The sequence below is a fragment of the Musa acuminata genome, chromosome BXJ3-3 (assembly GCF_036884655.1).
Source record: "Musa acuminata AAA Group cultivar baxijiao chromosome BXJ3-3, Cavendish_Baxijiao_AAA, whole genome shotgun sequence".
Taxonomy (NCBI): Eukaryota; Viridiplantae; Streptophyta; class Magnoliopsida; order Zingiberales; family Musaceae; genus Musa; species Musa acuminata.
In genome coordinates this window covers 2205906-2221112 of record NC_088351.1, presented here as the reverse complement: position 1 = coordinate 2221112, position 15207 = coordinate 2205906, and the positions used below count along the sequence as shown (strand labels likewise).

Below are 15207 nucleotides of genomic sequence, written 5' to 3'. Positions count from 1 at the left end.
AATTTACACAAATAGTTTAAGAGTTATGTCTACGATAGATGATGTAGAACTAATGTAGTTGTTGTTTCTACGGTAGCGGGAGTAATAGTGTTAAAGAGTCCTAAGTCAGCTCTCCCTCTACTTGAGTTGGCACTCCCTCCTCTTCATCAGACGGTATATCATCATTAGTCGAGCGTAAAATGCTGAAGTCTTCATGAAGATTGAATCCAATTTGGTCAAAGCATGTTTCATGAGCCGATACTCGAAATTGAAGGCGTTGAAAGACAACCATCCCCAAGTAGTCTTATATTCGACCATTCCTTTGGTCTTGACATCAACTTATCATGACAACGTTCAATATACATATATACATATGTAATAAGGTCTTTTTTGGACCTTACATAAAGGTCCTTCGATATGTTCTTCATGGAACCTTTCAGGGTCGGTTCAGAACAAAAATGAAGGGAAAAGCTGAGTCGACGGAGGGCTGAAGTGGAGACAGCGAGATAGAGAGCATAATAATAATATTAAAGAAGCTTGTGAGCACTGTCAAGAGGAGCACGACGCCGCGTAGGAGGAACGTTCCAGCGGTTCAAGATAGCCGCCGGAGCTTCAGAAGTGGAACACCACGGTCGCCAGTTCACAATCACATGGCAGTTTCCGAAGACAGCCAGCGTCCTCGCCACCGCCACCCAATCTGCGGTGGCCTCCCAGGCATTTTAGCGAACATGTGGTGGTCGGGGGTGTACCACTTTAGGAACCCCCTCCGAACTCCACATCACATCCTGAACGTTCATCGGTGTCAGCAGCCCCGTCTCCACGGATGTGATCTCATACCCTTTGGATGGATGTGATTTGGGAATAGGAATCGTTACCGGTCAGCGCTAGAGAAAATGTGATGATTTCCTAATATAGAAAGCTGAGCTGGATCAATCTAGGTTTTCACCTTGAGACCTTTTTTTTCTTTCGCGCACACACACCATTAGGCGTCGGTTGCATATTCCAACCCATTCGATCGGTCGGCAACACCGGGCGAGAGACGATTTCTTCATCTCCTCGCCTCGCCCCCGCCGCCAACGCAAAATCTCATATTCACACAACTGGGTTGCCTGGTTGTCTCCTCTTCTCCTCTCCCTTCAGTGTGCTCCTCCCATGGGAGAGCCCTCGGTTCCTTGCCCCCACATCGCTCTTTCTTGGCCTCCGGATGGCTCTGTAACGCTCGAATGGATCCGACGTCTGACGGCCATCCTCGATTGGTCCTCGCGCAACCTCCCGCCCTCCGATCTCCCCACACTCCTTCCCTCTCCTGTCCTCCTTCGTATCCTTCTTGCCGCCTCCGACGTCCTTCACAAAGAGCCCAATTGTGTGAGAGTTCAAGCCGATGACGACCTCAGCGGCGTTGTTGTTGTTGGGGATGTTCATGGACAGCTCCACGATGTCTTGTTCCTGTTGGAGGACGCAGGTTTCCCAGGAGAGGATCGGCTGTTCGTCTTCAACGGTGACTATGTGGATCGAGGCGCGTGGGGGCTTGAGACCTTTGTTCTTCTGCTTGCATGGAAGGTCTCATCTTTCGGCCAAAATTGTTGGCTACATATCCGTTTATAAATTTTCTCTTGGTAGTTAGGATCCTTTGCCCTTTGTGGAATTCATTCGATATGCTACCTGTGCATCATCATTAACTCACTGAACTTTTGGTTCATTATATAGATTGGAAACCGTAAGCTCGTACGGCATAGTGTATGGTTACGGTTTGCTGTCCGATTTCGGTGAATCTAGAACTTCACTCCAATCTTTAGTTTCTTTTCTTCTTCAGCAGATGAGCTGCCTAATAGTTATAATTGGAAGAATATTATTCGAAATGCTTAACAACTATGGATCAAATGTTAGCCATTCATTAGGATGCTTAGGAAATATGTTTCACCCAAATCAGCTAATGGGAGATTATAAAAAGAAAAAAATAACAGTGATGCACCACATCATAATGATATATGCAAGATTGGATTTTGCAAAATCAGGACTGATGATCTTGATCACCATTGGCTTCAACTTGCTTACTTGCAATTTGTCGATTGCCTTTGGAATTAACAGATAGCTACATGGGCTTCATTACATAAAACTTTTTCTTAGACCAAAATTTTGCAACTTAGTTTAGCTTAGTCATGCATACTTTGGTAAAATATCTGGAGAACCTGAGCAACCATAAGTAAAATGACATTATGTGGATCACTTCAGACTTATCAAACTAGATGTAGAAATATTTTGCTACATGAAGCAATTCTCAAGGATGACACACAAAATTTCATGGACATCTATGACTTCGTTTAATAAGGTTTTTTATATGCAAGATTTTACCATTAAAATTTTTACAAATTTATATATTTTCTTGATTCGTGCTGAAATTGTCTGGTATGCACATACATCCCATGTAATGTAGTTATATAATACACAAATTTTGGAGTTTTAGAACCATGTAATGTGATGGTAACAATTTATTATAAACAAGTTAAATGCTGCACACACAAATTCTAGGAAAACATAATGCTTGATTCAATAAATTGATTATTATTTTTAATTAATGATAATTTCATCCCTTGCCTTATAGGTTTTTTTGCCACATCGAGTGTTTCTTCTCCGTGGCAATCATGAGTCCAAATATTGCACTTCGGTGTATGGATTTGAAAACGAAGTAATGGTTAAGTATGGAGACCAAGGCAAGCAAGTTTACAGGAAATGCTTAAGGTGTTTCGAAGGTCTTCCCTTAGCCTCTATCATAGCAGATTGCATATATACAGCTCATGGAGGACTTTTTCGCAGCATGAATATTACTCCATCAAAGAGATCAAAAGGGAAAAAAGGTCAAAAGATAGTCACTAATTCTAATACAAGCTCTTTAAAGCTAGGTTCCTTGGAAGAGCTATCAAAAGCAAGACGAACCGTGCTTGACCCCCCATGGGAAGGATCAAACCTGATTCCTGGTGATGTACTGTGGTCTGATCCATCATTAGGTTTGGGTCTTTCTCCAAACGAAGAGAGGGGCATTGGTTTACTATGGGGTCCTGATTGCACTGAAGAATTCCTCAAGAAAAATCAGTTCAAGGTCCGACATAGTTCTCATCTGGCAGCCTTCTTTTTCTTTTCTGATTACTTAGTTATAATGTTTCATTTGTGCTATCTTTCACATTTTGTTGACAATGATATTTTAGTTTCCCCTCTATGTTGCCGAAACTTGCTCAAATCCTAGGCTTGTCATCTTAGATTTTGGTGCTGTCATCAGGATAGATTATATTATCAAAATAAGATTGTTACTTCCAATAAGTTATCTGTAAAGTCACATCTTCAAAACAAAAATGGACAAGTTAGTGAAAGTAGACATAAACCAACAAACGAAATATTATTATAACGTGATTAGGAACATAGTTCCTATGTCATTCATCTATAAATAGTGGGATAGATGTGTATATTTAGTTTTACCATGGAGATTGGAGTATATTTATATTTTTTGTCTAAATTAGATTTTAGTTTTAATGCGCTTCATTGAGTTCTGGATTGGACTATATCTAAATTTGGATGGAGTGACAAGGAAGTTGTTTCATGGTTAATCCACATCGAGAGTCGATCATTTTGGGATGCTTACAAGTAAATTTTTGGCCTTTACGAGTACATAGGAATGTCATGCGGCTATGGAGCTACAGTTTCAAATGAAGAATCATGAAGCTAAGGAGCTATTATTATGTTCAGAAACAACCAACACCTGAGTTCAATTTTGGATTTATCTCAACCTTCTTACCATCATTTATCAAATAGTTTTAGGCACTTTGCAAATTAGGAAATATATTCCTTACAACGTCCACAATTGTAAATGTTTGCAGCAGGCCATGGACTGTCCTTGGTTTGTCATGATCTGTACCTTGTAATGGTACACATGTGAGAGAAGGAAATAAAAAGAAAGCAATTGATCTAGAGTTGGTGATGTCTTCTCCTTAAGTACAGCAGGACATGGTTGACTCATATAATATTTGTTAATGGCATTGCTGATTGATTGGTTGTGCATTTGATAAGTGTTTGGAAGCTTTCAAGAGATCAATATAAAGCTAGATAAGCAATGGATTTCTCTTTTATGGACTTGTGGGAGTCTCCTCTTTGGACCTCCTAGATCCAGAAAAGTATTCCTGCTTGGTGAGTGCCTGGTAGCTATGACTGATCTTATTCAAGAGAAAGATTTGAGATTTCTGTCTAGCTACTTATTGGATTCCATTTCACACTTTTATAATCTTTAAATTTAACACGTACATTATGTTAAATCTGTAATAAGAAATTTCTGAAATCGTGTTCCCTATTTCAACTATAGTTGATTATCAGGTCACATGAAGGCCCTGATGCAAGGGTTAAACGGCATAATCTCACTGGGATGGATGCAGGGTATACAATTGATCACGACGTGGAATCTGGAAAGCTGATTACTCTGTTTAGTGCTCCAGATTATCCCCAATTTCAGGTTTCTTATATTGTTTATCGTTTCAGTGTTTTTATTTTGCATACTTAGACATGCAATAGCTTTTATCTGTAAAATTTGAACATGGTTTTGCCAAGTTAATTTTTTCTTTGGGAATATTCTTTCTTTTAAAAGCAAATTAGTTTCATAGAGGATCTTGTTGACTTCGCTAACTTCGGTTTGTTCCTTAGTTGTAAGGATTGCACGTATTGGCAAATGCATGACATTCATTATGCTTGCATCAGGAAAGAAACTAGTTTCCTAATCAGCTTAGCTGAGGAAATGTTTGCCTATGCATGGTTTTCCCTTCAATTATGTATGACCAACGGAATACTCGAATCTGTTCCAACACACTGGATACATATCTGTTCCAACATATTATTTGATGTTAAGTTTTTTCATTTATCCACTGGTAAATCATCTTTCAGATAGGGACGGATTATTCTTTTGATGAAATATAGAACTTTTGTGTGCTCTTTGAAATCTGTTTCACCTACCATAGGACTGCATGAATATGCTACCTTAATGGCTACCGTGAGTAATTCCACATGGTCACTTATGTCATAATCTTTTGATGATAAGTTATTTGTGAAATTGTCCTTAGTCCTACACAATAATGCAGGCCAGTAAGGAGCGATACAACAACCGGGGTGCATATATTGTGCTGCAGCCACCAGATTTTTCTACGCCTTTTTTCCATACTTTTGAAGCCATAAAACCAAGACCTCAGGTAACTTTCTTGTTTTTCAAGTGTTTTTGGATAAATTTCATGCATGTAGTATGTTTCTAAGTTTATTTTATTCATCCACAGAAATATGGTATGTGAAACTTGCTACTGGACAGGATAGTAATCTTGTAACAAGGGGAATTATCTTTTTTTTTTCCCTCCTTTCACTGTAGCTTCATGTGTGTGTTCAATGAATGTTTTATGGTTCTTGCTTTCTACAGTCAAACCTTCAACACAAATTAGTGGAAAATGAAAGAAGAAAGCCTTTTGTTTCAACTTGTCCCTTTATTTGTGCACTAGTCATTATGGATTGTAGAATCTGATGCTTCCATAACAAGTTCAATTTTTTTTTGTTGTGTACGAGGGATTTAGTTTTGTGTCTATTTTAGTAACCCTCGTGCATTACTATTAATCACAGTTGCATGGTTCTCCCCATTTATTGTTTCTTTTTTTTCTTTTTCCTTCCTGTCGTCGTTAGCTTAGCTTACATGAGATTGTGATGCAGGTGAGTGCCTACTACGACTACGAAGAAGTAATCGACTCGGACGAAGAGTTGGATTTGAAATCCATGAACAATGGCTCCTCGACTGAAGGTGTGGCTTCTGGCCAGACAGATTAGTTTTACTTGAAATCAAAGAAATTTTGTTTCCTTTGTATGGTTATGATTCAGAGCTGTAAGATCTCTGTCATCTCAACCCGTAGCGAAGGATAAGAGGTAAGTATGAAATTATGTGGTTGTTGGAAAGAAAGAGGACCGAGTGGTGGTTCAACCACATTCATGTGGCTGGTGGAAGTATGTGTGATCTTTAGGGGTCGTTAAATATCTCCGAAATTTAATGGTACACTTTAATAATATAATGTTTTTTTTTAATTTTCTCAAAGGTTATACGAACAAAATTAACTTCATCAAAATTAATAAATACCTCCAGCGGTTGCCACATTTTTTTGAAAAGAATCCGCCAACTCATCTCGGTTTTTTTGCTTTTCAATCAGAATCGGTCAACACTTATATTTAATCATGTCGAGTCAGACCAGTAAATCATGGGGCCCAGTCTTAATCTAACTGTTCCTGTAAACCACCTCCTGAGTGGGATCGAGCATGGAGGGAAGTATGTGAGATATTTAAGAGTCGTTATCGGGGAAGGGAGATATTATGAGCGTTATACCGGACGTGTAAGGGCTACGGCTGTCCACGTAAAAGACGGCTTCCATCTCATGTAAACCAACCAAAATATCTGAACATGCGACACTCCCTCCTCTTTATATTTCACTCCCATACCCAATGTCGAGTCGTATCCCACCACCACATCGGCCCCGTACACAACACACCCCGCGTCCGAATGGAGAACGCCGATCAGACGGTGAGGCGGAGGATCAGCAGGATCCATGACCACGTGGCTGCTTCTGCCGCGTCCGATGAAGCCTTTCCACCCTCCCCCCACCTCTTCCCCATGGTATGGTAAACCACTTCTCCATCATAACTCGCCTTTTTATATGACTGCTACTACTAAATGGCATTGAATGCATTCCTAGTTGATGATTTGGAAACTTTGAACAGTAACAAATCTCAGTTCAATAAGATCGATTACTCAGGACATTTTTAAGTACGACTAGGATAGTTCTTTCTGAACTCATCAAGTCTGACTGTCCTGAAGAAACGAATACTAAATACAAGGCTTCTTCTTATCTCTCGAGCTCCATGTTTTGTCTCAGAACTGCAGCGGTACTCTCAGCACTCTGATACAGAGGCGTGACAACAGACTGCTATTTGCACGGCAAACTCCTGCCTCTCGTGGTCGCTTCATGCAACAAGTCGAAATAAGTCAGGTATCGTATCGTGTAGCCAATAAACTGACTGACAATTGATGCAGCGGCTGGCTAGATACTCATCTCATCTTTCGTTTCCCAGGATACTGGATCCGGTGGTTCTCAGCCTAACACGCTTCCTAATTGTTTTCGTTCTGGAGGCAGTGCTTCTTTCCAGAATCCTGGAGAACCCTTATTCTCCAGAAAGACCATGTTTGATTCTACCGCACCATCATCGAGAACTGAGACGCCCATGAAACAAGGTACCATGTTTTCTTCGTATGAGGCTCCATTGTTCGCCAGAGAAAATAGTGGAAGGATCGAAAAGCAGCAGCTTCGTTGCGGCGGAAGACGGTCTTGTAGAGGTAGGTATCCGGAATCGATCACCCTCACCGGTTCCTGTTACTTTCTTTCGGCTCGTTTGTTGATATGCTAGTACATGATGAGCACCCATGATTCAGCCTAGAAGCTCCTTGTCTACGAAATCGTGGATGCAGGCATCGAGTGGTCTCCTCGAATGGATGTGACAGAATCTGGGCCAAAATATGTTGTGACGGTGGAACTTCCTGGTGTCCGCGCCACTGACGTTCAGGTGGAGGTGGACGATGACAGGTATTAAAGCTATTTCATGGTTTGCATCTTTTTAGACGTGTGTTATGGTCCATTGTTCTTGGTGGCCATATATATATACATATATAATAGAATCTTTTGACTTCTAATCAACATCGCTTGCTGATGATAGCTTGAGGATCATGGGAAAACGCCTGGTGAGCCAGTGGAGGGTGGCCAATGGTTGTGAGGGTTGGAAACCAACCTACCATCAAAGGGAGATCTTAGAGGGCCCGTACCGAGTTGCTTGGCGTCTTCCCAAAGATGTGAACAAGGATGGTGTTTCAGCTGAACTCATGTACGTTGCAACTCAACCAATCGACATTTGTTTGTCCATTATTGTATTCTCTCTCTTTTTAGTTAGTTATCTTTAATATTTTGATTTCTATACTTTAAAAAACAATCCTATAATTATAAATATAAAACATCTAAATCAATTTACCTTAACTCTATCGATTTTACCAACCAAAATATAAAATAAATAATAAAAAAAATAAGTTTAATATTTCAATTGATGATAAGGGATGACGATAACGGTGACAAACAATAATAATACCACTGGGGGCATAGGTGGGTGTTGTGGATGAAGAGAGTGATGGTGAGAGGTGAAAACCGTTTTGCATTGATATCGACAATATCGAGTGACAAAAAGATCGCTCGGCGTTAGCATCAACGTCGATGCAAATGCAAAGTGACCATCACCTCTCATTACTATTGTCCTCATCCACAATAACAACAGTCATCCGCGACCCCCAACGACTTCATTATTCATCACCAACAATTAAAATATTAAAATTATATTTTTATTTTTATGTTTTTATTGATAAAACTGGCAACGTTAACATAAATGGACCTAGATATTTTACTTTATAACGATAGATATGGTAATGTAATTTTTGAAAGTGTAAGGATCGAAATGATAAATATAACTAACTATAGGAGATAAATATGTAATTAGCCCTCTTGCTCTCTTGTCAAACCTGGATACACATTTATCAAATAATTCACCAGCAAATCATGAGTTATTTTTTAATTTAGAGCAGTATGGGTGAAACAAAAAATCATTTATAGTAGCTAATTTGATCAGCTGCCTTCTATTAAAGTATTGTCATATTTATCTTGACAAATCAAACATGAATTAGGTTTGTATCAGCATTCTGAATCTTCCCATCCCTGCCAAACATCAATTTCAAATTTACTTCACCTAATAAGTGAGATAAGGGAGTTTCAAAATCTTGTAGAGAGAGAGTTTATTTACATGTAGCAGCCTTCTCTGCTTTCTATAAAGAATTTGAAGACAACTATAGCCATTGTGATCCTACAATTAAGAATGCAGCTACAGCTTGTAGAAACCATAAGATATGAGTGCTGTATTGTACGTACTGATCTCGTAACCCTCAAGCGTATTTCTTGGTGCAGGGATGGCTTTCTTCGAGTCACTCTTCCTAAGTTGTAAACAAGTACGAGGAGCTGCTATCTCCTTCTATGCGATGGATAGTCTGGTCTAATAAACGATACAAGCCTTCTGTGTGAGGTAAAACAGTTGAAGAGAGGAAGCATCAAAATTACAGAAATGTAATTGGTTGCGATAGTTCGTCCTTTGATTATAATAGCATTATAAAAATGTTGTTTTCTTATAGCAAGCATGATGGCGATGGATCACAATCTTCGCACTAAGATTTTGGCAGTCCTTTGTAGCTTGCTCTGAATAATCACAAGTAGTTGAACAGTAGTCCCGTCCTCCAGCATTTCTTACTTCTTCAAGCGAAGGTGTACTAATCACATGGATGTGAACTATTGATCGAGTGGAATGGATAACCATTTGAACATCACAAATTCCCGTAAGCACAGGAAGGGTATATCGTTGTGTTCCATGCAAATGGGTAATCTGATGATAAAAGAATTTATCCTCTCTTCTTTGCTTGACCCTCTTGTTGTTACTCTTTATGCGATAAAAGAAGATTCTATGTTCTCATTGTGAGTGAAACACTAAAAACTCTCTCCGGCCTATTTCCCTACTGTAGGGTCTTACTCGTATTCACGTGTGTGTGTGTGTATATATATATATACATACACACACACACACACACACACACACACACACACACACACACACACACACACACACACACACACACACACACACACACACACACACACACACACACACACACACACACACACACACACACACACACACACACACACACACACACACACACACACACACACACACACACACACACACACACACACACACACACACACACACACACACACACACACATACATACATACATACATACATACATACATACACATATATATATATATATATATATATATATATATATATATATATATATACATATACATATTATGTGTTTAGTTCTCATGTTGCTAAATGAGAGCAAAAAATCTAAGATAAATAATTAGGAGAATACCTTTCATCAATATCATTTCTTAAGAAATCCTATCATAATTATATTTTCTTTTTATTTACTGATAATTATAATTAAAATTTAATCAGATTTATAATATATATTATATAATTAAATAGAACCACATAATCTAATAGGATCAGCCTAAAAGGCTTGACTCATTGACACCAATAACAAATACAAAGGTTAATATATGTTCCAAACATTCTATTTCTTTTTAGATAAGTAAAGGAAAATAATAGTTAGTATAAGGAGCTATCTACGGAGGAAAAAACATCAACTAAATTTACTCATTAGATAGCTTCTTATACTAACAAAGAAAAAGGGAGACATGGTGTATGAGACTCATGCCAATGCAAGTACTAGAGATGGCTGATACATGTGGAGGGTTGTTTGCTTGACTTGAATCTAGATGTCAAATGAGCTACCTTTATAATCATATTGGAGATCTATTACCATTATTTATGTCTGAATGGATTGAAATTGTATGTGATAATGAAAAACCATACCTAATACAAAGAGTAATTCTTTCGGGTATCATGTATTATATAAGCCAATTAATAGTTAGCAAGCCAATGGGTTTAGGCTGCAGAAAATCACTTTCTGCAAAAGTCAGTTTCCATACTTTCACAAATTTCTTTAATAAAAAACCACGACCTCTAGGCAAGAACTACTGTAAATAGAGAAATTTGAGACATCTCTTGCAGCCTAAACAAAGCTTGAGGTGAGATGGATACCTCACCGGAACAATGTGCATTACGATGATAATGAGTATATGAAGTAAAACATATAAATAAAGTAATAAACTACCAACAAACCATGTACATTGAATGTTATCAATAACCAAAATGTTAATTTGAGCTTATTAGCCCAAATGGTATATCATTTAAGTCCAGAGCATACCCAGAATGGAAAAATGGCTGATGCAACATTTCAATAGCTAAAAGATAAGAGAGAAAGGCAACAGGTAGTGTAGCAACAAAAACAACACAAACACAGAGAAAAAGAAGAAGAATTTAAAAGCATAGCAACATAAAGTTCAAAATATAACAAAGCAACAATAGTTAACAGAATCGAGAAGCACAAGTCAGGTAAAGCAAATAGCATTAAGTTAGAGAAAAACAGTGAAAGGGACAATAAAGCAGCGACCAGTCAATTAGTTCTGCTATTCCCAGAAACCGGAAAATTCCCAATTTAATAAAAGATAAAATTTGATGATCTCATCTTTATGAAAGAAAAATTATGACAATATCATATGGAACACCTTTGTGGGCTTTGCTTTTCTAATGAGATGCACAAAGCAAATGCCTAAAAGCCTTGGTGGGCCTCACAGGCTTAGCACACTAACTGTAATGTGAGATTAACACAGCATACTCCAAAATAGATGATGAAGTATCAGAAGCCAACTTCACTAAGAATTGACTATATTAAGTATCTAATTTCTAATAAAGATGATTACTGAAATTCAAAGAAATAACAAGGTAGCAACTAAGGAAACCTCAACCAAAGGATCACACCCGACAATCAAGAAAACTAACAGCTATATGAGATTAACACATCATACTCCCAAAACACATGATGAAGTATCAGAAACCAATTTCACTTGAGTATTTAATTTTTAATAAAGAATATTACTGAATTTCATAGAAATAACAAGATAACAAGGAAACCTCAATCAAAGGATCATGCCCAACAATTGAGAAAACTTCCTCAGCCAACTTGCAGATGACCTTAGCACAAGGATCACAGTTTTTGTAGACACGATGTCCAAAACCTGATAATTTCTGATTTCTGTAATGCCAGCATTCAAAATAGTTTTAAATAATTAAGTCTCATTCAGCAATAAATGATCTAAAATGAAATAATCAATCACTCTAGCAGTGTCTATCTATAACAAATACAAGCATAACAAGCAATACCTGTTTTTCACACCCTCAATGAACCCTGGAATGTTCTTGACTTGTCCAATTTCATTCAGCATTTTAGGGACAGCATGTCATGCACAAGATATTCAACACAACTTTAGAGATGTTTCCTATTTGCTTCTCAAAATTCCATATGTATTTGCAAAAAAATGATCAAAAAATGATTTAATTGTCTAATAAACCATGGGTAAAAGGACAGTAAGGAAATAACATACAACACAAACAAAAAGACCTGGTTATAAGAGAGAGAGAAAAACTGTAAAAAAAACAAAAATACAACATAACTGATGCTGTACGTATTGTCTAATAAACCATGGATAAAAAGATGGCAAGGAAAATAACATATATCACAAGAAAAAAGACCTGGTTGTAAAATCGAAAAAAAAAAAAAGATCACTATGCTTTTGCCAGAAAGAATTTACAGATAAACTAAATTTACAGTGAAATATAAACTGCAATAAAACAAAGACACAACAGAACTAATGTTGTAACTCATTAGCCCCACCATGGAAAGGACCTATGTACCTTGAAGCAAGATGCCTGACAGCAGCTGTGGAGCAGTTCATTTCATGTTCCGCAAGTAGGATGAAAAGTATATCAAGAACCCTTGACAGTCGAGGGTTAGGGACATATGATCGATTACCCCTAAAATGTAATTGAAAGGTTGTGGTATTAAGGATAACATGAAAATCAAAGTTCTTTACCCTACTTGAGAGCTAACATATATCGTGTGCAATTGATTGTATAATACCCTAAAAAGGAGCAGTGTACAATGCTATGAAAATCAGAATAGTTAATGATACAGTATTAGTAATCACAATATAGCTATAGACTCAAACGGGAAATAAAAGAACAGAAGGTTGATTTCCACATGCCAAATGAAGCCAACAAGCAATTCAAATAACAGTGGAAACAAAGACGAACCAGGACGTCCAGTGGAACAGCAGAGTACTGTGAAATTGCAAACTCCCAATCTGCTTGCTAGCTGGATTTCGGAAGGCAAGTTCCCACACAATGAAAAGCAATCAGGTTAGGAACGGATATCCAAAAAATCTATCAAACATCATAGTAATAAGTTGATCGTGGGCAACTTAATAGATAGGCCACCTCAAGGAACGTGCTCCTCTCAGCTAGCTCCTCGATCGATACCCTCTGTAACGAAGTATCCCTTCATCTCCATCCATATAACAAATGGAAGACCGAACCGGCGCAGTGTTAAGGTAACCCGGATCATATAGCTAGAGTCCCTTGTCATTTGTACCGGTACTAATCTACAAAAGGTCCTATCAGTCTCTCCCAATCATATATTTGATATCAGTGCAAAGTAGCTTTTAGCTTCTGCAAGGTTATTAGGAAAAAGAACTGATTAGACAACTAGATGATTATATAAAAATATGATTTTTTTTATAAATATAAATAAAGCAAGAATGGAAACCCATAAGAACATTGGAATAGCAACTTTAAGCTGAATTAATTCTTAGCCGAACTTTGCCAATTGCACTACCTTGAAATGACATCAAGAGATCACAACAAATCAACCCTAGAATATAATCCTCCAGATAAACGTCTAACGATTAACAACGAAGTATATTAAGAGCAATGCTTGGGAGTGGTTGCAGCTTGTACCAACGCAATCCAACGAAAAAAAAGAGAAATATATTCCAACAACTACTAGAATCGAAAAAAGAAGAGGAAGAAATTTCATACCCCCGAGGTTTACGGACGGCCGCGATGCCTCGAGAGAGAGGGCAGACGATCTCTCCAATGCCGGAGTTAAGCCAAAGGAACAGCGGTCAGTGGCGAGGTGGGCGGAGAGAACGGCGCGCCGCCCGCGAGCTAGCTCCGAGGGATCATCGGACCCGGATTCCATCTTCCCACCGAGCGACTGGATCAAGAATCCTTTTGGTTACCGTGCCCTCGTATTGAACGTATTGAATGGAACTTAAACCGCCTGTGTTGGTACGGGTTCATGGAAGACTTTTGACGGACAAGATGGGCTTACGCTGGGAGAACGGACGACGGATCTCACACGCCGTCGCGTCTCGTACGCAATCGATGACACAACTGGTCCAGACAGATGACGTATCATCTTATTTTTCATCCCAATCACTTAACTATTTTAATCAAATCAATTTTATGTTATTTATTTTTATTCCAAATATACGTTTGATTGAATTGTAAAGTAAAATTAGTGCTGGAAAGGGATTTTGTATAAACCTTTTATAACTGTCAGAAAAGATCGATGATTTAAATATAGTGGATCGATAATACATTTTCAACTTTTTTTATTTTAAGTAACGGGAAATTTCATATATCAATAAATAAATAATAAATTAGAAAATTAATATAAAAAATTTATTTTAAGAAAAAATAAATATAAGGAATACTATTGTTGAACCCAAAATCAAGTCAACAAAAACTTATATACTCTCTCATGGTCAATTTCGAAAGCTGAGATCACCCTTACACCAAAACATTAAGATATATTATATATTTATTGTTAGATTATATGATCCTTTATAATTAGATAAGATATATAATAGAATTAATTAGATTCATAGATATTGGTCAATAGAAAAGAAGTATATATTATAGTAAGATTCTTTACGGACCTTCAAGTAATTCTCTTAATAATTTATCTTAGATCTTTTAACGATTTAATGACTTATGTCGTAAGGACGAAGTTGAGAGATTATGATTTCTCTTTCAGGTAGTTTTATGAAAAAATAGAAAAAGAGAAAAAGGAGTATTTAGTTCTCCTTCTATATGGATGTTATTGTGATATTCGAATTCGGAGGGTAGATGAGATTTTTTCAAATGATATCGAGAGGCGTAAATCTGATCTTAATGTTATTTAATTTTAATTTTAATATGAAATTTTTTCACATAACTTATAACATATTAGAGATTTTATGTTATACTAAACTTGTTATTATCCTTCCAATAAAGACGAGTTAATTAATATTAATGCATCCGTCAAAGAGACGAAAATAAGAATTCGGCGACACACACAATCGGTCTTTCACGTGCAGGCTTCTCTGGGATGTTGTCGCTGTGAGGTATTCTGGTCACTGAAAAGAACGAGGAAGAAACAAGGACATTTCCGGGCCGTTCACTGCCTCCAGTAACTTGGATAGCTCGGATCATCAAACACTCCGCACAACATGGTGGATGCATATCCACATGAAGAAACAGTGACCATGGACCCAAGTCGTACGCATCTCCTGG

The 15207-nt window shown here is 37.7% G+C and overlaps 2 protein-coding genes and 1 long non-coding RNA gene across 5 annotated transcripts; 2 read left to right on the top strand and 1 right to left on the bottom strand.

The window, feature by feature from the left end:
- The first annotated feature begins 931 nt into the window (after positions 1–931).
- On the top strand, positions 932–5977 carry LOC135633954 (serine/threonine-protein phosphatase 7-like). Of its 2 annotated transcripts, XM_065143993.1 has the most exons (5): positions 934–1539; positions 2582–3076; positions 4328–4474; positions 5094–5201; positions 5704–5977. In XM_065143993.1, the coding sequence occupies exons 1-5, from the start codon at positions 1132–1134 to the stop codon at positions 5815–5817; spliced, it is 1272 nt and encodes a 423-aa protein (XP_065000065.1). In that variant the 5' UTR covers positions 934–1131; the 3' UTR covers positions 5818–5977. The 2 variants fall into 2 exon arrangements, 1 of the variants encoding a protein (XP_065000065.1); XR_010495190.1 differs by lacking the exon at positions 5704–5977 and having other exon boundaries at positions 932–1539; positions 4339–4474; positions 5094–5106.
- A 509-nt stretch (positions 5978–6486) lies between these two features.
- LOC135633955 (uncharacterized) lies at positions 6487–9345 on the top strand. The gene is made up of 6 exons (XM_065143995.1): positions 6487–6652; positions 6912–7025; positions 7108–7369; positions 7502–7616; positions 7747–7911; positions 9033–9345. The coding sequence occupies exons 1-6, from the start codon at positions 6539–6541 to the stop codon at positions 9067–9069; spliced, it is 807 nt and encodes a 268-aa protein (XP_065000067.1). The 5' UTR covers positions 6487–6538; the 3' UTR covers positions 9070–9345.
- Positions 9346–11664: 2319 nt separating this feature from the next.
- LOC135632869 (uncharacterized) lies at positions 11665–13885 on the bottom strand. 2 transcript variants are annotated; one of them, XR_010494842.1, is made up of 5 exons: positions 13687–13885; positions 13087–13317; positions 12904–12960; positions 11974–12624; positions 11665–11845 (listed from the first exon to the last, which is right to left on the bottom strand). It is a non-coding gene; the product is annotated as an uncharacterized LOC135632869 (long non-coding RNA). The 2 variants fall into 2 exon arrangements; XR_010494841.1 differs by having other exon boundaries at positions 11974–12960.
- Positions 13886–15207: the final 1322 nt, after the last annotated feature.

Excerpts from the sequence above, each read along its gene's own strand:
- LOC135633954 (XM_065143993.1), top strand. The coding sequence starts at position 1,132 with ATGGGAGAGCCCTCGGTTCCTTGCCCCCACATCGCTCTTTCTTGGCCT. Across the intron at positions 3,077-4,327 it reads TCAAGAAAAATCAGTTCAAG|TTGATTATCAGGTCACATGA; the intron begins GTCCGACATAGT and ends TTTCAACTATAG. Across the intron at positions 5,202-5,703 it reads CCATAAAACCAAGACCTCAG|GTGAGTGCCTACTACGACTA; the intron begins GTAACTTTCTTG and ends ATTGTGATGCAG.
- LOC135633955 (XM_065143995.1), top strand. The coding sequence starts at position 6,539 with ATGGAGAACGCCGATCAGACGGTGAGGCGGAGGATCAGCAGGATCCAT. Across the intron at positions 6,653-6,911 it reads CCCCCCACCTCTTCCCCATG|AACTGCAGCGGTACTCTCAG; the intron begins GTATGGTAAACC and ends GTTTTGTCTCAG. Across the intron at positions 7,370-7,501 it reads CGGAAGACGGTCTTGTAGAG|GCATCGAGTGGTCTCCTCGA; the intron begins GTAGGTATCCGG and ends TCGTGGATGCAG.